The following is a 25,956-nucleotide window of genomic DNA, read 5'->3' as shown; positions in this document are numbered from 1 at the left end:
ATTGGAAAGATATGTGGCAATAAATTGCCTTCAGAACTTGTCGCGCAGCAAACCATGTTTTCTTCACTATGAAATCAATCAAGTTAAGCCGAAATTTCAATTCTCCCGCTTCGTAGTCGCTTCAATTCTCCCACTCGACGTCGGCAAGGACGTATCTAGGGCAGTCATTGAAAACGGGAGTTAGTATGTTCACTGAAGCTGCCAACAACTGCCAAAACATGCCGTTTCGTAGCCTGGATACCGTCCAATTTCACAGATGGCGTATGGATACGGCTGGAGGGCCACAGTCCGCAGACGGGTTTTTTTCTGACCTGGCTTCTTGTTATGGCTGACAGTAATTCTGTAGTTAAATATTGGGTATCACTCTACACGAAGGGCCACGTACGTTGTAGTGTCACTTATGCGAGTTGGCCAGTGCTGTTTGCGCCAGCCAACGCACCTGACACCTTTGCAGCGTCGGCATGCATAGTGAGCGCCAAACGCATTAGCCCTGTGTTTACATGTTCGTTCATAAATTCTATTTATCCCACTATTCCTAGTGCTATAAAAGTGGGCGCGATACTGGAACGCAAATAGCACTTTAAAATCCTCTCTTACTTTTTTTTATTCGTCGGCCTATCCAAACATAAGAAATTTCCCCTTAATACATCATAACCTTGTCTTGGTGCTCTTTGGCCTCAGACGCCCTTGCGCCAATAAAATATACATATTAGAATACATCATAACCTCACGGCGCAAACGTCCCTAGTCAGTCGAAAGGCTATTCTCTCTTTTCCTTGTTAGACGGCTTCTTTTTGTGTATTTCACGTTAAAAGGTTTGCCAGGGTTATTCTAACGCAGCAATATTAATAATGAACCAAACCTGCCTTTTATCTCCATGGCGCCATTAACATTTCGACAACCCTCGCATTAAACACTATTTCGAAATAAGCCATTGAATGGTGCAAAATTTTTCCCATTTCAGGTCCATCCGTATGCCATTATTGCCATCCTGAAAATTGTCACGGTGTCATCAATGGTCTGAAGATTGGTAGCCGCCGCATCTAACTTTTGAAGGCATTCCTTCACGAAAAGAGAAGAAAAAACAGCAATCAAAAGGAGCACAGCAGTCTTTCATCAGCTGTAATAACAGTCGACTTCCCCTTCTTCAGTCGGAATATTCTAAGGTGATTTAAAAAGATATAGCCCAGGATTAACACTTGCAAACCTAGTTATCAAAAGCGAAAGCAGGCGAGGTATAGCGTTTTTGAAAGTTTGTCTTGGTTTGAGATTTCACAACCTGTCGAGTAGCTAGATCTGCTGGATGATTGCAATTATCCTTTCGCTTGCGCTGAAGGGTCCCCACAGATAGCTCAGCCGCTGAGCAATCGATGGGGAAACTGATGAAGCAAGCGCATGCAAAGCAGAGCTTTCATGTGCTTTCCTCTAGTCTTCGCGCCTGTATACATAGCTTGCAGACGGCGTCATCGCAGCCCGTTCGTATAACTCACTTCCAGATTTTTCAAAGTTCCCAGAGATAAAAGGATCAGATAACAGCGCAGCTTTTCACGGTGCTTGCGGGTCACAAACGGGGCAGTTATTGTGACGTCAGTGCAAGCCATCTATACGCTGCGCATTGTTCATCAGTCGCTAACCCCTCGTCTATTCAGGCGGTTGGAATGAGATAAACTGCATGCACAGACGGCCCAGCTACCACAGGACGATAAGGCGCAGACAAAGCAGTCGTTTCACCCTGGCGTAGTCACGTGTTACCACAGCGGCGAAGTCCTGAACAATCGAAGAGAATGGCTCCAAAGAAAGCGCAGCTTGCGCGCCGTCGACTCCATGTCATTGCGTCGCGACGAATGAACCTAAAAGATGTTGCCCACTAGAGCTTTCGCTATAATAATTTCTCCCTGCAAGTGGCCAATAAGTCAGTCTCATTGCTTTTACCCCGGTTGCATAACAAAACGGTATTGTGCTGCATCTCCCGTTGCTGAATAAACGAACAGCTCGTACGATATTGTGCTGCAGGGTTAACAAAGGCGCAGATTGAAGGGTCTGTGCTCCACATCCCTCTGTTGAACAAGCGGATCGTATGCGCCACGGAATCCTGGTCGCGTTGGTACACTCTGAGATGCTCGCGTAAACAAGCTTCTGTTATAAAACAGTTTCTTAAAAAGGGACGATCTATGTTCTAACATCTTCGTGACTGCCAATCAACTAGAAAAGCAGAGTTGGTGTTTTTTATTTTTCAGCAAAGAGGAAAAGGCATAATTCAACATAACTGTGGTGGTTGGGAAGCAGCTCTGACTTGCACCAGTGCAGAAAGGAAAAATACACAGATCAGCACACTCATAAAACCACAGAGGGAGAGATAGAAAAAGAAAGAGTCAAACAACTTGATTGGAGAAGCTGGCTGTAATGGGCGTCGGCCAAGAGCCGCTGTTCTCTAGCTAAATCCTCATAGCGCTGATTGGCTTAGGTTTGAGCTGCTGGGCCAGAGTTGAGGAACATGATCTCCCATTTCTCTTTTTTATCAACACAGCGAAACTTTTTAAATGCTCCACAATAGAGGAGCAGGCATCAACACGTTACTAAATTGACTTGAACATACATGGAAAGTTTTGCAGGGCTCGACCAGATTACTTGTCATCCACAACTGTAGATAATGGAGTTGCGCACTACGTACAAAGATGTGGAATTTTGGGCGGGTCCAGTGCAAAACCTTCCCTCTTCAAAATTTTCCAGACACCTTGCGGTAGAAAAGCAGAGTCCGCACTCGTTTAAGCTTGCGTTCTCAAAGCCCTTATGTATCTTGACGACTTCCTCGCGTTGTGCAGTACGAATATGAGCCTACTATGGAATGCATACCCCAAAGTCTTCCTCAGTCTTCAGGACTAATACTTTGATTTCAGCTGCAATCGTGAGATTCCTGCACAAGCCTCTATGAAACTTTTTGATGTCACCATCCATTTCCAGGGGCACAACGCAGAATGCGGGCATGAGTCCCGCTCTGTAAAAGATTCCCTCTGTTCGAGACTGGTCCGCGGAAGACTCAAGAAAGCAGTGGCGACCTCTGCTTTATTAGAAGGAATAAATACACCATGTCCTCATCACATGACCCAAAGCCTCAAAAAACAGACGTGCTAAAAACACAACGCCTTTTACGATGAGAATCCGATGAGTCCTGTTTGCAAAAAACGTACCCCAGAAACCCCAAGAAAAGACAAAAGAAAGTGATGGTAACTTCGAGAAGAAAACAAGACATGCTGAAAATCTTGCTTTGCGTGCACGGGTTCTCCCATATGATTACACAATAGGAGACTCGCTTGTCTACCTTCCCGAACACATTCGCTTTGGCACTCGTAAACCCACAATCAGTGACATTGCAATCGTTACAAAAGAAAAATATTGCCTGCGTATCTGCTAATTTTGCTGCAAATGCCGTGAAAAGACGATATTCGTCTGCCACGTCTGCCACCTAAATGCCTTCGTTCTCGTCCGAACCCAGCTCTCACGCTCTTCCGCTCCTGTCTGGCTCCCCCCACGTTAAACACAGTGGCAGTTTCTTCGAGTCAATTCAATTTCACCCGTTTCATCACTCACGTGCGAATTACTAGAACCTTTCATTACTGTACGACTTTTTCCAAAAGCCGCCCCGACAAGACTCCGCGAGCCCATTTTGTATTTTTTGGTCAAACATTTTTTTGCAAGCGTGCTTATTTGTTTGCTATCGCCAAAGTGAAACACTTCTTTTCAAATTGAAAAACAGTGAGAGTACCAGTTTCGCATAGATATTTTGCTTAAAATATGCGTAATATTGTTTTGCTGACCAGTGATGAAAACTGTGAAGCACTTTTCCAGATTTATAGGTTTGAACAGGTTCTGCTTATATAAACTTCTCTTTCAAAAATTTACATTTTGTTCGAATGGTTGAAGTGAGGGAACGACGGGAGTACCAAACTTTTCGGGTTTAACTCGGGTTTAACTAGTTTTCATCCCAGTGCTTAAGATGCTAGTTGTATGAGCCCTGGTATGTCTGAATGCCGACTCCTGGTCACGTTGGTTCACTCTGACCCCTGGTTATACAAGGTGCTGCAGTCATTTCAATACAACGTTGATATATGCCGTAACTTTCTCGTCGATGAAGCTGGTTCAAAAGCGTTTGGGGGGGGTTTATTTTTTGAAGAAGTGTAAGCAGGCTTAATTACACAAGAGAAATTGATAGCCCGTAAGGCGCTTAAACGTGGGCGAGTTCAGAACAAGAAACAGTGGAGACGGCGCCGACAAACAGCTGAAAATTTGCTGAACCTTCATGCAGTTCAGGAGCAGGCTGCAACATGCTTTGAGATTCAGCTTTCATTTTCCATGGAATGTTGTCTCTACCCTATGCAAACCTATTCTGGCATCCACAGCCAGTGGAGCACGGTGATTAGCACCACTTCAATGATACGGTATTTCCACAGGGTTCAGCTAGTCTCCTCGCTTAAGTGGAAAACTGCGCAACGACAGGACAAGGAAAGACTAGAGACACGCAGCGCTGGGTGTGTCTAGTCTCCCGTTGTCCTGTCATTTGCGGGCCTACCTAACCTCTCCTTTACAGTGAAGAAGCCTCGCAGTCCGAAAATCTCCTGTGCCTTGTAGAATCAAGATCGAGATAACACTCCCCGAAGCTTGCGGCTGTGTAAATGTTTAGACGCTTGTATAATTTCTTCTTTTATGCAGCCCGATAGTCAGTCATTACTGAACGCGAACCCGAATGTCCTGCTCAGTTTTAGAGATTGCTACCCTGATTTCTGTTTCATCCGCGAGATCCCTGAAGGTGCATCTGTCTAATATATTGATGGCATCAGTAATTTGCTGGGAGGCAACGCGTGCCGGAGGTATAGGTCTCCATCTTTTACAGTTCTCCTCCTGGTTATTCAAAGTCCGTCGAGACTGCAGTTGCAACCACTGCTTTATCGCGACCGATAAACTCACTGTGTCCTCATCCAATTATGGCCACCTTCGCGAAATACGCGTGCTGCAAATATATATAACATTCTGGGGCTTGCTTCCAGAAGGTTACCGCTAAAAAATCAGCAGAAAAAAGAACAGGAGGTGATGTGAACTTCAAGAAGAAACAACAGGCGTCTAGAAATCCTTCCCTATGTCACCGGTTATACCACTCTATGACAAAAGGGGGCACTCATTAACCACTGAATTGGTAAAGCCAGCTTCCTTAACATTGCAGTCATCGCAATAAAAGGAAGTATGACAGCAGATTACCGAAGGTATTGCGTTCGACGAAGAGGAGGATTTCAGGGTCCGAATACTTTCAGCGGTGCTACCGAGAACAGGAAAGCAATTTATAAGCAGCATTTTGATTAATCACCTCCTGGTGCTTGCAAAAAGTTCACTTGTTCCTCTACGTTCTTTCGAGTAAACAATTCCGAGGTACGTCTGCGGCGTGTCCTGTGTTTATTGCGTTACGGTACTCTACCAATTTCGAGTTGCTCCCCAAACACTCCCTTACTATGTACCAGAGAGAACAGCTGTTGTAAATTACGTGGAAAATGCCTGGGAGATGGCTAGAAAACTCTTCCGTATTGCGGGCCCCCCAGTCACTTTCCCTCTTCAGCCTGTTCTTCTAGAACGCGATGGACAGATCCCCGACTGACTGGAAATTGTGGGTTGACTGGCTCGCCGCCATTTCCTACTTGAGGCAACGGAACAAAAAAGGAAGCGCGGGGGTTTAGTCTTGTTTCTGCAATACACGCCTTCACGTGGTAGTCCACCATGCATTTTGCTCCAACAAAAAAGAATCCAGATTGCAACGTGCAGCGTTAAGGAGCTGGTGTCGCAGAAATGCTGTCATCCGATGCGTTGTGACGCTAAAATTCTGATTGGTCCACTTGGTCATGACGCACGCCAGTAACGTCGTTTAGTTCTATAGAGGCTGCTGGCGTGTTTAAGTTAATGCAGGTGCACCTGGGCGCCGAGGTGATGGAAGGAGTATGGACCACCTTCGCGACACCCCAGTGTGGCGCCACGATGTGGCACATCTCTTGGCGTGTGCGTCTAGAAAGCGTTTTTCAGCTGCACTAATGCCTAAATGGTTTCCCCGATAATGCATTTTTACTTTTCTCACGCGCGAAGGAGCCGCTATCCAAATGAAGGCGGTTTTTAAAAACAAAAAGTCGGAATGTAGAATACGCCGCCCTCGTTGATTTGAAGTCCAGTAACTTCAAACTGATGAGGAGGGAAAATTGTGTGTTTAACTCACGTTCGCGACAGCCATTATAAATGAAAGCCGGGGCGCGGAAAGAAAATTATCCAAAACGTGGAGGCCGTATTCAATTCATCATTACATATTTAAGACGTTTCAATACCTTTTGCAATCTTTATGTCATGAGAACTTACAACGCGTGTACCCCCTCTTTGATGATTTAAAATACAGCCAATACTGTCAAATCCGCCAAAAATGTTTGTGAAATTTGTATGCCAAAAATTGAAGAAGCCGTCGAATTCCTGTAATAAAGAGGGGCGATTCCGTGCCAGAATTGTTCTTCACCCAAAATGGAAGCCCCTTCCAAAGAATCTAAATATTTTGTTAGGACGCGCCACTTCTGGGTAATCTTGACTGTTTTTGATAAGTGGTACTCTTGGTACTTCTCCGTACGTGGTACTCGCATTGTTGTGCCTTCAGTCCCTTATATTGGATAAGCAGTTACTACATCGACGCCACCCTTCGCACAAAGACTGCAGTTCAAAACTCTGCACCAGCGAAGTTACTCCAGGTAATATTAAAAAACCTCAATGTCAAAATCGGCCCATCACAAATATTGGAGCCCATAATGCTCGCACTAGGAAGACGTAAGTGTAGAAGTCCATATTGTGTGTTTATAACATTCTCGTATAGCATCTCTGACACTACTACTTTCAATTAAAGAAATTTTGAAGTAACGCGTCCAGGCTACACCTTGTCTAAAAGCATCGAAATACTGGAGGCCTGAAAATTCATTTTTCTGAAACATGCGCGAAATCCTCCCTAATTATTATGCATCGCTATGACATTCATTTCGATGTCTGGTCCCGCCCAAGTGATCTAGTTCGAAAGTATTTGTACACGTAACCAATTCGGCAGTATATTCGCTCGGGACAAAATATCAAACGCCAGGGAAAGTATTTGTGATGGCCACAGCCTAAACCTGCCAACTTAAACAAATACCTAAGGTGAAGAATACATCTTACAGCACGCTGCTTGGTCATCTTACCATGAACAGGATCATATCTGGTACATAAGAGTCCGAAAGGTTGAATTTCGTCGTGAGAAAATCTCTCTGCAGAAAAGAAAACAGCTGCATTTAGGATACCGAAACACTGTGGCCACGAGTGAGGTAAGCCATCTACGAGCAACCACCTCGGTGGGATCCACGGGGCTTAAATCGAAACTTCGTGATTGGCACAGGATATGCCCACCATAGTGCACAGTATGCCCCGACAGGGCCTACCCAAGAAGTGACGAAAGAGGCCATGTTTCTCATTGAGTATGTAGAAGAGGTTGGGCAGCAGATGAATGCGGTGGTGAGATCTTCCAGATACATTACTGGGCGCTAAACATTTCCTAGCGTGCTGAGCCGCTTCTGTACCTTCTGGCAATAGTAAATACCCGGGCTCTGTGGAAGAAACGTATTTGGTTTTCTCTGTCACCATTGTGTGGCTACAAGTCATATACTATACGGTTGACTGGTGTTCGAAAGGCGCGTGAGGGGGCGTCAAGTTTTAGAATAGCTGTCCTTCACTGTCTTTCCCCGGCCACGCAGAAAGGTAAGTGCTTCAGGTGTAGACTTTTCCTCCACAAAGACGAAACGCAAAGTTAAGAGGAATTGCACAGCTTCGGTGAGACGATATTGATCGTCGTCGTAGAGCTTAATGGGCACGAAAAGCTGAAAGAGGATCAAGCCTGTGTAACAAATACTAGCTTTAAGAATCAGGTTACCGAGACTTTATAAGAGGGTGCCGTTGTAGAACATACGATTTGACTCAGCATTACGCTTTGGCATCCCGTAATGAAAGCACAACTTTCTGTATTGCGCAGTGCCACGGAGTAGGTTAAATGTGTGAGTCAAATGATTAGCACGGTGCTGTCATACGCCAAAATATTTTGTTGGCTGCATGGATTTGTCACTGGAGGGAAGATTGCTGATTCTGAACTACAGGATCGCCTTATAACGTGCATGGAAGAGTAGTTTTTCCCAAACAACATGACTGTGATAGCATAAGTGGTGGAAATGCTCTACGTGAATTCACGTGCTAGCAACGCTGGACCAGAAAATAATTATGACTGAAATAATCAGGTAGGAAACGTTCTTATATAGTTATAGCCGAGATGTAAGGAGGGGTGTCAGAAAGACAGACATACGAAAGCAAGACAAATCAAGACTTGTCATCTGCCGAATATGTAACACTAGCTAAGCCGTCAACCACAAGAAGCAATCATACCTTGAACGTTTCCCCTTACCACGCACGCACTTTAAGTTTAGTTTCTTTCCGCGAACAATATAACTCTGGAATTCTTTGTCTGGCCCCTACGTTCCCTCACATGAAAGAAATTTTTATCTACACTTCAAGAGAACTAACGAATGCAGTTTTTCCCAATAATACGGATATTGTATTTTCGGTGATTTCCACCTGTTCTATATCAAACATGTGCATGCTTTTAATGGGTCCGTGCGCAGGGCACTTACACTATGGTGCTAAACAACGTGGAAGTCTTGTACAAACGTTGTATAAATATGCATACCTTGTTTATGTTACACGAGATTATGTCTGAATACTTTTTTGTTTCCTTTGTTTTTATGTACGACTGCTGTGCACCCGTGCATGCAAATAAGTTGTACACCTTCCCCACTCCTGCTATAGGACCACATGGGCTGCAGTATGTTCAAATAAATAAAATGAATATGCACTCAGTGGGAGGTGACGAAATACCAATGTACCATCTAACGTGGGGAAGACATTGTATTTGAGAATGGCGCCCCTTTGCTGTCTTTAGCTGGTTAAGAAGGAGTGTGTCGGGGTCGTTCCCACATCACCTTGAGCCTTGTAAATTACTACTACCACGACCACCGCCGACATTCCTTCCCTGCATCTAACATGGCAATGGCCGTAAGCACGAAGTTGCGCGATCCTCCACTGAACTGTAAACTGCTGATTTAGTTCGCAATAAGTGTTTTACACTCTGCTGGAGGTTCTTCTATTAGCATTATGTATGTTGAAACATACGGTGAGCTTACCTGGTCTTCGAGCTCTTTTATGAGGCAAGCAGTAATCTGAGAGGGGGAAAAAGAGGAAAAGAGGTTATTCTGCCATGATTATTTATTCCGCCTTGAAACTTCTTTTTTCCCAGAACCAGTGATGAAGGCGTAATCTTTCTCGGTGGTCGTCCCCGAAAACTTTTGAGATTACCTTGAATCCCGCAGAAGTCATCATCACCATCAGCCTATCTACGCCCACTGCAGGGCAAAGGCCTCTCCTATAGATCTCCATTATCCCGGTCCTGTGCTAACAGCGAAAAATTTATCCCCGCAAACTTATTGATCCCGTCTACCCATCTAAATTTCTGCCGCCCCCTGTCACGCGTGCCTTCGCAAGGGATCCACTCTGTTACCCTTAATGGCCAACGGTTATCTGGCCTTCGGATTTCTTTGTCTTAAATTCTACTAATATGTCCTTAACAAGCGTTTGTTCCCTGATCCGCTCCGCTCTCTTCTTGTCCCTTAATGTTACACCTATCATCTTCCGTTTCACTGCTCGCTGAGTCGTCCTCCCTTTAAATTGAACCCTTTTAGTGAGCCATCCCGTTTCTGTCCATACGTGAGTACCGGTAACGTGCAGCAGAAGTACACTGTCTTCTTTAGGGACAATGGTAGGTGCCTATTCATTATCTGAGAGTGCCTGCCGAATACCCTCCACGCCATTCTTATATTATTTAGCGCCCCCTCATGGCTGGGATCCGAAATCACTACTTGGCCTTTAGTAGGTATGTTCGCTTACCACTTCCACTGCCTCGCCACCTATCTCAAACCGCTGTACTCTACCCAGGTTACCCAACGCGGTGGCTCAGTGGCTACGGCATTGTGCTTCTGAACACGAGGACGCTGGTTCGATACCCGGCCGTGGCGGCCGCATTTCTGATGGAGGCGAAAAGCAAACACGCTCATATGTGTACCAGATTTCGGCGCACGTTAAAGATCCCCAGGTGGTCATAATTAATTCGGAGCCCTCCACTACGGCGCGCCTCATGGCCAGCGTTGCGTCGGCACGTTAAACCCTAAAATAAATCATTCAAATCAATTTCTCCAGAGGTCGTTGAGCATTAGGTAAATCAAAGCTTTCTAGCTCTACCAGCCAACGGTGCTTTTGTTGCGTGCGCGACAACAAACTCCTAACGCGTTGGAGACGGCTGTGGGGGGAGAGAGGGGGGCGCAAGGTTTCACTCACGGAGAAAACTAGAGATGGCGCGGCGAATTATCCAGCGTTCCCCGCGCGGAAGTGCCTCCTCGCCGGCGGCGGCGTCGGCGGTACGGCTTTGTCGTCTGCTTTAGCGAAGGTTGTTTTGGGCCTGTTTTGGTACAGCTTCACGTGCATTGCGCGGCGCCTTCGCAAGGCTTGATTAACTTGTTCGACAGCACCTCCAGGGTAACCCGCACCCGATGGAATTAAGTGGTCGTACGGCAAACATATGTTAAAGGCCAACTGAAATGAACTTTTCGTCTGCATTTTTAAATGCACTATTTACTGGTAGGATTACCTTAAAAAGGGCTACCTGTAAAATTTGAAGTCCCAAGTATGCAGCGTTGCATCGTAAACGAAGATTAAAAATGCTATTTTCAAACCGAAACTGGAAAAAAGGGTGACCATTACGGCCCGCCGGAAGTGACGTTACACTCAGGAATCGAGTGGGCGCAGCTGGCGGATTCTCCCACGGCTGCCTACGAGAAGACGGCCCGCATGTCACGTGTTTCGCGTCGTCCGTTTATTCGAACACTTAAAACATGCACGAAAAGGTATTTGGAATTTCCTGCAACCATTGTTTCGCTGTGAGCTGCTGAGGCGCGCCTATAATCGTCCGGTAAAACAAAACACAGGCATCGCGAGGCGCCGTGGCGAAGCTGGGACCGAAGAAATCCAGAACTTTGTTATTTGTTTTTACATGGGCAGTTTTACTTGTTCCTGTTTGGAAGGGGCCCGCGCCAAGTCTTTAGATAATGATGCCATGCAGCGACGAAAGCACTGCAGTGTCTTCGCTGGCATCGTGAAACAGTGACCTTTCCCGAGACTCAATGCCGCCAAATGTGCCCCACTTTTATATTTTTTTTCTCTCTAACCGGTGAGCGAGATTTTGCAAACAGCGACTCGTTTTTATATTTTCTCGGCGAAGTTGTTTCAACTGAATCGATTCGGAGCAGTGCGCCGCATGCTGTACTTGTTCGAGTTCCGACCGGCGTGATAACAGTGGCAACAGGGTATCGCCTCGCGTCGGCCGTACTCACGCCACTCGCGCTCTCAGAGTCGACCGCCCGCGATCGTGCAGTGGGCCGCACAGCTACCTGCCGTACTCGTTGGCGCCCCGACCGGCCGCCACAACAGTGTACGGTCTCGCGTCGGCCGTTCTCCGCATTACCCACTCGTAGAGACGCCCCTCCCCGAGCTTGCAATGAGCCGCATAGCTGCCGTTGACATTCGCGCTTCGACGCACTAGGGTCCCTAGAAAGACGCACCGACCAGCCGCGCCAACAGCGTATCGCCTCGCGTAGGCCGTACACGCGTCTCGCGTGCACGTTGAGTCGACCGAGAGCCTGCTGCCGCCGTCGCGACCATGAAGTCAGCCGTTATGCTACTGCCGTACTCGCTCGCCTACGGTTTATTGCCTCGCGTTGACCGGCCCGGCACTTCTCGAATTGGCTCTTTGTGTTTCGAAAACCCAGCGCTTCTTCAGCTGCTCGCAATACGGAAACGTGGGAAAGCAATTACTTATGCACGATGCAAAAATTACGCTGCTCACTCGGGTAATGCCGCACGTAAAAGGATTACTAAGGAGAGGCGAAGGCCTCTCGGGAGTCCTGACTGGAACGTCACATCCGGAAGTTCGCCGCAGTTGCGACCCGTTGTGGCGACGCTCCGCTAGGTGCTGCATTGGCTGAAGTGGCGTGTTTTCAAACGATTTTAATAAAAAAAACTGCGCGTTTATGTGGTTTAAAATTAGGTTACAAGAGACTTTAGTTGTGCATGCCACACGTTGAAACAGAATTTGGGGCCGGTAAATTTTTGTTGCAGTCGGGGTTTGAGGATTGGTTTGCAGGCTGGGAAAACAAAATGTACGAACCACATGCAGACATCTGGCCGGTAGAGAAACGCTACCTTTTGCGCACTGCTTGCCACGAATGGGGCTCCGTTTTCTAAATTGGTGATTACCACTCGGTTGTGTTGGGAGAGGTATTACAAAAGGCAAAAGTAGCAACTGGTTATGATAAATAGCGATTATAAAAGCTGCCTCAGCTTTCTCGCAACTCTCAAACTAACTAAACTAACTAGTTTAAATCAGTATAAATAGAAAGCACTAACCTCACATGCCGAATTGTTTCGGTGTCTACGCTTGTGTCACGTGGTGGTGTAGCCCCAAGCTAGCACATCAGGATGGCTAGATTCCGCTGTCTCACAAGTCGAAAGACGCTCCTCTCAGTTTTCTCTCACTTCCGACTCACGCCGGCCTACAGCGGCGGCGGCGTCCGTCGCACTAGCCCGGCCGTGGCCGACGCTTCTGCTGCGTTCGGAACACCGCCCCCGCAAATTCCAAGTACAGGCTGGCAGAATCTCCGGTTTCACTCTTTGTAGAGCCACGTGTGTGAATTCAAGTGACGTCGCATGGGCAATTTCTGTGGGTGTCGTTCAAAGCTTTGCTTTCCAACCCCCTTCATAGCATGCATTGGAGTCCTTTTTTTGTATCAGTCGCCTTACCGTAAACTGGGTTTACAGGTAGGAAGGAACGAGGGGATAAGAGAACGGCACGAACGAATAGTGTCTGAATTTCCGGTGCAAATTGAGGTTTAAAATTAACCGCACAATTGTGATCGCACGGTTGTATTGGTAAAGAAATGATTAGCCAGGGGCAGGGTAATTACAATTTTTTTTGTCCGCTCTCCACGTGACGTGGGCTTCCAATGGCTACGCATTGACCAAAATCAAAGCGCGTGTATTCTTGGTGCCCACTTTCTTCGAATGCGCTATGGGCGGGTGTTTTACATCTTTAACGCGCTCGATTGTACAGCTGGTTTTGTTACTTGAATATCCCAGAGAGTCCGCCGATCTAGAGTAGGGGGAGGGGGCGTAGTTCTTTGGCTTTACGCCTAGGACATCCTATACTTTTGTTCTTCCACTGGAATGCTTGAAAATTTGAAATAATTTCGTAACTTGTTTTTTTGTGTGTGTGCGAAAGGTTGCACTACGACGTTGTAACTTGTGAATTAATGGTATGATGTCGGAACTGTATCATATTCACTCATCCAGGGAGAGAGACCTACAAATGCTACCGAAAGCTATGAAGTGTAGTGCATTCCTTCACCGTCGTGATAGTCGACATTTTACCCACCGTTTAAACGGCGAAGCTGTTTAGCAATTCGTTAGTTCCGGCGTTTCACAAAATCTAGTAAAACAGCATAAAGAAAATAAATCACCGGCACCGGCAGGATTAAAACCTGTGTCCGGAAGATCAATTTACTTGAAGCCAGCTGGCTCGGCTACGACCGTGGCTACGACCGCGGCTACGACCGTGAGTTAGTACACGATAGTCAAAGGGCTTACCTCTCAGCTGGGACTATGGGGAGAACAATCACGTCACCTGCTCGACACAGAACACATGCTATGGTGCACGTTTCACCTGCGGGCGCCTAGTTTAAGTGTGCGCATTGCGTTCATTCGTTCTGCTCCTTCGACTTGCATCTTATTCGCCGTTATAGCGACAAAGATGGAGTAAAGGTCGTTGCTGCAGCAAAGTACAAGCAAATCGTTTGCAATCGCCGACTACAGCCGTCGTGATGGTCGTGAAGGTTGCTTACAGCTTCACTACTTTCAAGTCTTACGCCTTACTGCGAGCTTCCTTCATTTTTTGTTTTTTGCAACTGGAGTGCTTTGTTATAAAACAGTTGTGAAGATTCGTAAGTAATAAGAACCCCCCTAACTGGAAACGTTGTCTATCGTCTAAGAACATATGACCAATTAGGTATTTGTTTTAAAAAGACGTGCCTTTACATACAGTCCGAAAACGAAAAAGCATATTTCCCGCTAAAGGCGACTAAGAGCGAGCTGCATATCAATGACGTTAGGGTGCACACGTGGATGTTATCATGAAACAATGCTTGATTATCTTCCCAGCTCGGTAGTACATCGGGCAGAAGCAACAGCGAAAAATTAGAAGCGATGGTCATGCGGCGAAAAGAGATAGAAGAACTGCGCTCCGATTTATGCATACCTTGATCACTGGTGTCCCATGTTTCTCATCAAAAGAATCTTTGCAGGCGTTGTACCGGGAGCAACCGTAAGTGAGCAACTGAAAAAATATACAGATACTTTATATTTGTCCACGAACAGCTGACATCGATTTATTTCTAAACACGGCATTCCCCTGACTACTATGACAGCCAAGCCCTTACGATGCCTATACTTTGCGGCAACCTTACAGATGTTCGTTTGGAACTCACTTGCAATTGATCAGTATAACTTTGTATGGAAATATAAAGAGGCAGTATGAGGGCGGCGCACGCGAGAGAGAAATCACTTTATTGGCGAGGCAAGTTGGCTTAGGAACGTCTCGTGGCCGACTGTCGATGGCTGGCGGCGACGGTGGCGGCTATATGTGAACCACAATTAGTTGAACCCTCAGTCACTGCTCGATGATGGAGATGAAAAGAATGGGTTGAGAGGACAGGCCAATATGGGATGAGTTAAAGTGTCGAGGGAGTCGCAAAGGGGACAGTTCGGATAAGAAAACCGAAAGGGATGTATCTTGAAGAGGAAGGAACAAAAACTATAACTAGGTTATTGGTCTGGTCACTCCTGAGCGGTGGTGAGTGATGTGTGGGTCGGGGGATAATAATAATAATAATAATAATAATGTTTTATTGTCTAGGTACAAATACAGCAAAATATCCAGCTCGCATAAGCCCACAGGCTTGTGTGCATAGCTGGGCAGCCTCAGCACTGGACACGGGTGAAACAGATGCCCTATCACCGTTAAAGAAAAAGAAATAAAAACAAAATCAAGCAAACCGGCAAGCAACGAATTCTACATTGAAAATATCAATGTGCGGAAATACAAGGTTAGCAGAAACAGGGTCAATTGAATCTTCCCGGCACATAGCATCACATACACACTAGAAAATAATAAAAAAAATCTGATCACAGAACAGCGAGAATTTTATGGCAAATACAAATTGTATTAAATTGACATAATGCACGACTCTTCATTGTTAGTAGTAAAATGACCATCAAGTAAGGCATCAATGTCACACGTGAAGCACATATTCAACACAATTCAAATGGCATAAAGCGATGTACAGAGAATGGCGTATAATTTCTTAATCTACATTTTTTACTCATGACCGAATAAATTCTGAAGCCTGTTTGTAGGACGTGGCGGCAAGGGACGGTAATGCTCCGTGACTTTTGGGGATGCACGCAGCGGATGGTGTAACGACTGAGAACCGTGTTAGGGAGCGGGGGCGAGCCCAGCACGGCCTGTAAGTTCTCGTGGTGCTGAGTGGGAAATGCATGTTGTTACCTCTCAACACAGTAGGGGCTGGGGTAACGCTGTGTAGGGGGGGTTTTGGAGCCGACCGGTTGGGTAGGGATATTTTGGGGATAACTTCCAGGGCCGTAGCCGAAATGCTCCCGCAAATGGATGGTCGTCTAGAGCACGTGATTACAATGTGGGGTTGTGACCCGAAGGCCAGGACTATTGCCCGTTCACCACAACACAAAATCGCTTTCCTCTAAAAGGGTATGCATTATCCATAAAGTGCGCTAATCGGGGTCTACAGAATCCTCAATTTTTTTAGGATTTTGTACACCCCTCTAGACATTTTCAACGCTGGGGTTAAGACCAGAACGCATCAGCTGTAAGTACTGCAGATCGGACGCTGCCCTACCAATGCCACATTAGTAACGGCAATCCGTACGCTGTGTTTCTTTATTGCGAAAGCAATAAGCGGCCCATTCAGCCCCAAAGCCACCGTCGACAGCTGTTTAACGCTTCCTTGGTAATTGTTCTACAGGAAGTGTCGTTTCATAGCATGATGCATTTAAAGCGCGCTAACTCTTTCGTTACCGCGGGAAATGGACCAATTTGGAGGGGTCTAAGAAAACATTTTTTCTGGGTCATACATATTGATTAGGCACACACTGCAGTGACATAAAATGCAGATGATTCCACGCGCTTTCCAACGACACCAGTTTTAATGTTTTCATAAATAATGACTGCGAAAAAAATGATCAAATTCAAAATTTTTGTCCAGGCGTCGGAGAAAATAAAAAATTGGTAGTTGTGTGTAATAAACCACCACTAGTAGAAAAAATTTTAAAAATGCATTTTGTAGGCAAGCATTTCATAAACCTGTCCTAGAAAAAAAATTGAGTTGCGCGGTACAGTTTGTCAGATATAAAAAAAAATGTTAGCACACGTGGTGCCCGTGTCTTGCGCTGAAGACCAACGCCTATTTCAAAATTTGCTATTTTGAATGGTTCTCTGGAAGAAATATGGTGGTTTTACATCATTAAAGGCCCCAATTAGCCTCGACGTGATGAAAAAAATATCTTGTCAATGATCATGACCAGCACAATATTGAAGGCAAGCAAGTGGTATGAAAAAATCCGCTTGGAATTAAAAACAAATCTGTGTGGTGGATGTTTGTTGACGTTCTGATCACTCATCAGACAAAACTTTGATTTGAGGTTTATCGTCATGTTTTGACTCGTTATGGTAGCCCTTCTTGCAGGAATAAGGTTCCATGCGCTAGAATCGTGCCCAGCAAGCTTTTACCAAGCCGCCGTCGTGCTATGAAGTGATTTCAGCGCTACGAGCCTGCTACATTGCAGCGCCACCTAACAATTTCGAAAAGAAGCAATTACAAGGCTGTTGGAGACTTTGTCAGAACAGACAGCTCTACTAAGAAACGACACTAAAAGCGGTACATGCGAGAAAGAGAACTTTACTGTAGAAGCCCTCAAAACGACGGTGCTGGACAACAGCTGCTGCACCTGAAGGGCTATTTTTCTAGCCCGGGATGGGATGGTGTTCTGTGTCTTTAGGTCACAGCAGCGTTGACACAGCAGCTCAAAGCTGCCTCCCAGAGCCCGGTGGAACTCACTTGCCGGACTGCTGGCTTGTGGAACGCCTAGGAAAAGTGCATAATTAAAAATAACTCATAATTGCGGTGAACCCTGGCTCTCGTTTATTTATTGCTTGTTACCACCGCCTGGCTGCGTCCAGATGTCTTTTAATCTCCAGGAAGCGCGTGTTTACTCCTTTTGTACACAGTATACCAGCAATAGTGTTGTGATAGGAAGGCGTGTTGCGTTGCGGCCGCTTTCAGAGACTGTTCTTGTTGAACATCATATTCCTATTGCATATGCCCCACTTTTTTCAAATTCGAACAATGTCTGGGCTAAACCTCGAACATCACGGATCCATAAACGCTACGGTAAGTTGTCCTGTTTCTTAAGGAGATATTTATAAGTTTGGTTATCACGGCAAGAATCACTTTGCAAGGGCCCGGTTGCAAACAATGGAAGTCCAGCTTAACTCTACTTTTGGAGCTACAGGTCATGTGGGAAGACAATATAGAGCTAACAGGAAAGCCCATTGCGGATGCTTTCAATGAATACTTCAATAAAGTTGGCTACACCACCACTACTAACGACCTAGCAAACTTTCCACGAAACAGTAACTCGATGTTCCTGACTGCAGTAAGTGAAACAGAGATCATAAATATAATTTTTAAATTTAAGGAACAGTAGTACCAAAGATACCGATGGTATTCAAATAAAACCAATCAAACATGTTGCGCCCCGGCTTGCTTCTTGCTTAGTGCATATATTTAATTTATGTTTTGAGCAGCCGGTATTTCCTACTAAAATGCAGGTCGCTCGAGTAAGCATTATGCATAAAAAGGTGGCAAAAATGACATGGGAAATTACTGTCCCATATCAAACATCGCGGTCTTTTCCAAAGCCTTGGAAAAAGCTTTTTTCCACAAAATGTCCGTCTTTGAAGGAAAACATAAGTTGCTATCATACTCCCAGTTCGGTTTTCGCAAGGGGTTCAGTACTGAACTTGCCCTCTTAACACAGAAAAAACATATTTTAAGCCAACTGGAATATGAAAAGTTAGTCTTGGGCTTATATATTGATTTGTCGAAGGCTTTGGACACTATGAACCATGAGTTTGTGATTAGGAAGCTAGAACATTATGGCATTCAGAGAAAAGCCGGCGTTCTTATGGAATATTACCTAAAACATCGTACTCAAACTGTAGCCCTAGATGAATGTCTCTTTGGTCCACTTCAGGTTTCACGTGGCGTGCCACAAGGTAGCTTCCTGGGCCCTTTACCCTTTATTATGTACGTGAACGAGGTTTACAGTAATGCCCCGTCGGCTCTATTTATAAAATATGCCGATGATACAAGTATTTTCTTTTCCGGGCAATCAAGCGACGAATTAATAGCTGAAGCAAATGTAGCACTCAATAAACTTGGCGAATGGACCCAGAAAAATAGCTTAAGAATAAATGTTCAGAAAACGAAAACAGTCATATGTTACACTAAAAACAAAGACATACTTGCAGAAACTGAAATTTTACTGCTGTCGGCTCCTGTTGAATATGTACCCAGCTTTAAGATTCTCAGTGTTATTTCTGAAGGAACCATGTCGTGGGATGCCCACATCGACTTCATTTCAAAAACGTAATCACAATTAGTAGGCACAGTTTCTCGCAACGCCATGTATTCTCTCGCCATATTCTAATGTTGATTTGCAATAGCTTTTTCTTTTCTAGACTCAACTACTGTCACTTGGTATGGGCTTTAACAACTAAATATAATGTAGACAGACTATTCACTCTACAAAAAAACATTTTTACGAGTTGGGGAAACTGCACCGATACTGTACGTAAAAACCAGAACATAGCTGCCTATTTCTGAAGGTGTGTGAGCAGAAGCAAAGGAGAAGAGACTTTGGCGGGCTAGTCTGTATTCTCATCTGTACCATCGTCATGTCAACGAAGCGATCACATCAAAAGGTAGCATCGAATCAGCTCAGCTACCTTCGTATGCACATCAAAACACCTCCAACAATCTCTTGTTTATGCTCCTAGAATTTGCAGATATTGTGGCGCTCTTAGTTACAGATTCACGTTTTTTGAAGTAACGTACTTGACGGTGCTACAGATTGCTACCAGTGGCGTCACTGGAGCTGCCATGTTGGTGCCCACTTGCGCGATCGAAGAGTGGGAACTTAACTCTCACAATTGAGCAGCACTCGCATCACAAAGGACACTGGTAACATCACGTGCTTACGATACTGTCTTTTAAACTACACCAGTACTCTACTCTTGCTAGTGCTTAGTATTATGAGGTCGAACAAGTACCCACCCAGGCATATGGGTAGCATCGAAAAAAAATCTTGGTACAGACCTTGGCAACTTGCTCCGGCGGAACTTTTCGAACCACTTTTAGGAGTTCCTTTTCACATAGTCTTATTCCATTGCCAAGGAGGGTTTTCGCGTTGAGAAGACGGGGTCCAAAGGCTGCGTGTTACATCAAAAGGCGTGGATTGGCTTTGTAAACGCACACAGGGTTATTTGCCAATTCGCTAGCGCAAAGTGACGGCTTGAAAAGCTAGCACAGTTTAGAATCTAGACAGACAAATATATTTTTTTTTCTTTAGTGTATCCTTATTAATCACGCAGCAAGAAACCATTACCTGTGGTAGCATTCCTACGTGGATCATACAGCAGAGGTACGGCCGCTAAACGCTTAATGAAAAAAGGACGTTTATGTGCAATCAATTACCACTAACATAACCAAACCAACTGCTTGATAGTATACGTAGAATCCTGAAAATGTTGTAAGAGATTAATTAACGAGTAGAGAATGTATTGAAGTCAATGGCCGGTTAAAGGCACACTGAAGTTATTTGTAAACATTGTGGGATTACCTCTGCAAAACGAAGTCTGGAGACCCTAAGGCCTAGGCCATGTTTAGAAACTCTCTGCAAGTGTACGTGACCGTGTTTATTAGAATAATCAATCTTAATGTGCTGTCTTCCTCTCTGCCTCTTCCTTGCACATTTCCGGTGAAATTTCGTATAACGCTTACTGAAGCAGGATTGACTTGGCTGCGCAACTGTGCGGCTCGGAGACCATGCGACATAGTCAGTCTGCCGGCCGCAAGAGGGTCGTCGCAATTCTTTCCCTCAGTCATAAGGTTTGTGTCCGGAAAAATATGGCTTTATTCGTAAGTTTCTTGGCCGTGTGAGGCTTAGTACAGTCGACGAAGTTAAAGAAGATCCACCCAAGCGACACGCGACGCTTCGCTGACTTCACTTCGTTGGAGCTGCAGATGCCTGTGGGACTGGTACGCCCGCATAAAATCTAAGGCATATTATAGGCGCGAGCACAGTCAGCGAAGGTAATACAGCTAATAATAAATTAAAATCACACACAACTTTTATTGTAAAGCGTAAAACCGAAGTACCGGAAGCACTTCTTGCGCAGGGTTAACTAGCACAGCGGTCAGCAGCATGACCACACATTTGCGATCGCTTTTTCTGCCTAATGAACGTAGCCGCAATGTTAAGACATTGGTGGAGATTCGGGAAACGCTTATTACACAATCGTTGTTCGAGAAATACTCATCTAAGCAGCTGGGAATGTTGAAGCTAAAAAAATAAGCAGCCTCTACTATTACTCTTACGAAAAAACAGCGCGCAAATGGGGCCGAAAGAAAGGTGCCCAATACAAGCGCTGACTCCTAACTGAAGGTTTATTAGAAGGACAAAAGAATGTATACAAAAAATGTGCGCATGCGTGGGCATACTGACAACAAAGACTGACCCGCAAGTGAACATTCATGCCGGCCAATCATTCGAACATGGAGCTAATTGTACGAGCTTCCTTTTGGAAGAGTGTAATGGCAACTGAGCAGACGCATTTGTTTCTTTATTGCGGCTATTTTAGAATGCTTCTACACTCTGTCTTGTCGTCTGTGTTTTTGTGTTTAAAAGGTACCTTGGTTCTATCAAAAAAGGCTTGCATCCATGCGGCTGATACGTTTTACAGTGGGTAGGCAAGTTTTGAGATGTTCCATTTTTACGACTCCCCAATGCTCCCTCAGCCGAATATTGAAGCTGTGGCCCGTCTGCACCGCGTACACTCTCCCACACGACAGGGGTATTCGGTACACAACACAGGTTTTACACAATACAAAGGCGTGTGTGTGCTTAAGAGTACATTTGTTTGGCTTGTTCCCTCATTTGCGGTCTTTTTTGTCGTCAGCGAATAAAATGTGCCTATTTTATTTCTGGCTCTGAATATCACTTCTACATCATATCAGTATCCAACTTTCTTCAGCCCATGTGCCATCTTGTGCGCGTAGGGTATGATCGCCCGTTTACATGGTCATTCATTTTGCATTATATTCTTGCCCTGCTTAATCTGTCTAGCTAAGCCTTCGCACATGGAAATTATCACTGTATCTTTAAACTCGTCTGCCTGGAAACGTCTAACCTAATTGTAAAAACGTTTGTAAAAACCGAATTGTAAAACCGAATCGTAAAAACGGAGACGTCCAACCGAATTGTAAAAACCGCTGATCCAAGGTTTGACCCCACCAGATGTTGAGGGAATCCTCGGGGTGTTTGAAAACAATGGTGTGGGGGGTAATGTTCGCCAGCCAGCTTCCCGTAGAAGTGGTTATGCAATTTCTAAGCCTAGACATAAACTTTGGAGAGAAAAAACCTTAGTAAAACACCTTCTTAATTACACCTATGGCCAGTCAAAAATAGTGAAGAGGTATCGCCAAGTGAAACTTTGGAGATGCGGTAAAGTAGCGCCAAACGTTGTGAGCAAACATTTTTACGGGCACGTTAGACGTCTCCAGGCAACCGGGTTTCCAGATACAGTGCTAATTTTTGTGTGCAAAACATTTGCTAGACATATTATGTACGGCAAGAATAAACCGCAAAAAGAACAGGCAAATAAACAGGCGATCATACCGAGCACCCAGAAGATGGCACATGGTCTGAAGAAAGCTTGACGCCGATATGATGTAGAAGCAATATTCTTAGCCAAAAAAAAATACACAGCTTGTGTTTGTTGACGAACAAAAAACTGCAAAACAAAAGAACAACCCGAACAATTTCACTGTTAAGCACGCACTCGCTTTGTACTGTGTAAAACCTGAATTGTGTACCGAATGCTGTCCTGTGGGAACGTGTACGTGCACCAGACAGGCCGCAGCCTGAATATACGGCTGAGAGAGCACTAGAGGACCATAAAAAATTAAACGTCTGCAAACCTGCCTACCCATCGTAAAATGTCTAAGCCGCATGGGTACAAGCCACGTTTTGATAGTGCCGACTTTCTTTTTAAATACCACAATAAGACGACAAGAAACCTTGTAGGAGCGTTGTACATTAACCGCAATGAAGAAAAAATGTTCATCTCAACTGCCATTACACTTCATGAAAAGGAAGCCCGTATAACCAGCTCCATGTTCGAATGATTTACCGGCCTGTATCCTCACATATGCTGTTTCATGTGTTTAGTTTTTTTCGCGCAGTGTTTTCTTTGCGTGCTTCCCTGTGTTGCCAGAGCCCATATACATGTGCCCATTTCCTGTATAAGTTCTTTCGTCCTTCGAATAAACCTTCAGTTCAGAGTCAGCGCCTGTGTTGTGCCCCTTTATTTCGTCCCATCCGTTTACGCGGTGTTTTTTCGTAAAACATGGTTTACCAACTAGGCCACATTTCAGCTTTGTTTTATTATCCCACGTATGTTTCATGTTTCCTCGCTGGTATGTGTGGGCTAAGGTCGAGTTGTTGAAGCACTGGCTGTAGTGCGTCGCAGTGAACTGGTTCGGATCCTATGATGTCCTGTTTTGATGGCGATTTCTTTTTGTTTAGGTTGGTGTTTTCCACACTGCATTCGCTATTTCGCTCTGCAACCTTCATTGCTCCACGAGTGAGTTGGCAGACTGCGTGCAGACTGACAATGACGCGCTCGCGTCTTCTTGCTGGCATGGCAAGAACCTACAGCTTGCAAGTATAGTGCAGAATCAGCCGACTGCCTGCTTGGTGTGAGAGTGCGTCTCTTACGACGCAGGAATGAGCTAGATAAGCTCCAAGCGATGGGGGGGGATCACTTCGCAGTTGAGGGCCTCCATTGACGATGAGGCCGTACAGCCACTACGGTGTAGACCTGGGCCAGTGAACGGTGCGATTCTAAGCGGTGCTGGCCGGCTTATCTGGCCCATTCTACAGCCGACCACGAGGCAGAAGCGCGGTACGCCGATTCAAAAACGATATCGAGAATTCCCAACCAACGATAACTCGGGATGCAAAGCATGTTGTTCCACAGAAAGTAAACCCAAACTGTTTTTGAAGAACTCCAATTTCGGACATCGTCCAATCACATCACAATACGAATGCGCGTGACTGTACTGTAGTTGTTGCTGCCGCTGCAAATGTCGCATCGCGTTTTTACTGCGAAGCAGTCTATTTATAACGCGCCATGTTTCCATTCCGGTGAAGCAGATGTACACTGCACCGCACCGGGGCTCCTACTCGCCACTACCGACCCCTCTTTTACAACTTTTCTTCCCCTCCACACCATAATTCCTTTTTACACAAGATCCTCAATCGGCTGACGACGGCGGTAGCGCCGTTATCACATGATTTCCGAGAATCAACAAAAGCGCGAAAGGGCGTATAAACAACCTAAAGCCCCCCTGCTGAGCCTGTAGCCACCGCCGTTGGCGCCTCAAATTCCACATCGCCGAGTAGCTCAAATTCAGCCCGGTTGAAGAGCAACTTGGCCGGTTGGAACGCCGGCGTGAGCCCATAATATTCCTTCAGCTTCGAAGGCTTTCCGAGCGAAGGTTTTACCGTTGTATTTAACGCCTAAGTATGCACCCATCACGGGTTGCCAGCGGATGCGTCCACAATTTGGGGCGAAACGAGGATGGCGTGCCCACAGAGCTGGGCTTAATGCAGCTACCAATAACATGCCTGTTGTGCTGGTGAGAGATTTAAACGTGAACTTGTGTCGAAACGCTCTGTCCGCAGTCATCTATAATTCAGTGGCTTGGGACCGGGTTGGTGTGTACACAGACAGTAATATGCGTACAACGGGGGAAGGAGACTGAGAGCCACATGTTTGACCGCTAGAGTAAAGCTCGAGGCCTTCCAAGTTTTAACTCGCTATGAGCCGGACACATGGCGTCCGCTTCCAGGAGGGAGAGCGGAAATTGAACAAGCGTCGGCCCGAACACAAGCGCGAATGGACGCTAAAACTATGCAAAGCCACAGCCGCCGCCGTTGTTGCCTCAGATTCCAGCTCGTCAAGTAACTGCAAATCCCTCCTTATGAAAAGCAACCTGCCCGCTTGGAACTCCGATGTGAGCCAATATTATTTGCTCAGCGTAAACAGCTTTCTGAGCGACATTTTCAACGGCGTCTTTCAGTTCTAAGCACGCACATAAAACCGGTTCCGGGTTTATGCGCGCATGAATTGAGAGTAAAAGGAGGGGTGGGGGCGTACAGGCGCAGCTGTAGGTTTAAGGCATTTACTGATGACATGCCCGTTGTTTTGGGGGGAAATTTAAACGTGGGCGCCACACGGCTCAGCGTGACCTGTCCGCTGTCTCAGTGGACGAGCATATTGAGTTGGTGTGTTCCTCAAATGACTCGACAGTGAAACATACAACTCCATGTTTGTCCGCCAGAACAAAACTCAGATCATTCCAAGTTTCATTCAGTCAATAGGCTGGAAAGTATGCTGAATCGTAAATTACAAACCTCTTCTGTTTCGGGCACACCGTGGGCTGTGTCCAGCTTCGCAGGTCATCCTTCTTTACAGAGTGGATGGGCACAAATTGTTTTATTCTTTCAGAATATGTACAATAAATACCCCGTCACCGGCCAAATAAACTTTGAAAAGAGTTTATTGAGCCAGTCTATGCGATGGAAACAAAAACAGTCTGTCAAATTCACTTCAGTGTCACTTTTTTACGTTTTTGCAAAAAATAAAATGTGATACAAATGAATATTTCGCCCATTGAAAATATCCCCATTTGTGTCACTAAATCCAAAAACTCGTCAAATTAATTGACTCCGTTTTGATGTTCCTTCACTATTGTATTACTTTCATAAGCAAGCATAAAAGTGCGAGTTTCAAGACAAGTTACTGGAGTTCGGCGTAATCTTAGAACTCTTCGGATTTCTTACCTGACATTACGTTTTTACAAGCCATGAATGCTGAGGGAAAACATGTTCGAGTATGTTTCAAGCTTGCATTATCCCCTCTTTTCTATTTATCTCGACGACTCCTTCCTTCGCACAGGGTAGATAATGGAACAAAGTTCCCAAGTCGCCATTCGTGCGTATTTATTCATACTCCCCTTCTAAGCGCCTATTTATTGTGCTAAGTATTCCATTTAAATGGGATAAAATAACTAGAGAACAACATGCAAAGTCAATGCCAAGAACTTACGGGGAGGTCTTCTATTACATGCTGAACAGGGATCCATGTTCAAAGCCACAAGGAGCAGGTGTGTCATCATGACGCAGAACATGCTGACGTGCATTTCAGACAGCTCTGTTTGAAGAATCGAATTTACGTAGCGTGCTTGCTTCGCCTGGGGCGAAGGTTTGTCAGAGACT

General features: G+C 45.4%; 1 protein-coding gene across 1 annotated transcript; it reads right to left on the bottom strand.

Moving 5' to 3' along the window:
• On the bottom strand, positions 1 to 25,956 carry LOC144141796 (uncharacterized). Its single transcript, XM_077673288.1, has 6 exons — positions 25,787 to 25,956; positions 19,710 to 19,822; positions 14,495 to 14,572; positions 9,261 to 9,296; positions 7,239 to 7,304; positions 1 to 1,062 (listed from the first exon to the last, which is right to left on the bottom strand). Exons 1-6 carry the CDS (start codon positions 25,878 to 25,880, stop codon positions 961 to 963), a joined length of 489 nt encoding a protein of 162 aa, XP_077529414.1. The 5' UTR covers positions 25,881 to 25,956; the 3' UTR covers positions 1 to 960.

The sequence above is a fragment of the Haemaphysalis longicornis genome, unplaced genomic scaffold (genome assembly GCF_048455015.1).
Source record: "Haemaphysalis longicornis isolate Haplotype H1 unplaced genomic scaffold, Haemaphysalis longicornis Haplotype H1 scaffold_6, whole genome shotgun sequence".
Lineage (NCBI taxonomy): Eukaryota > Metazoa > Arthropoda > Arachnida > Ixodida > Ixodidae > Haemaphysalis > Haemaphysalis longicornis.
This window is presented reverse-complemented; position numbering and strand designations above follow the sequence as displayed.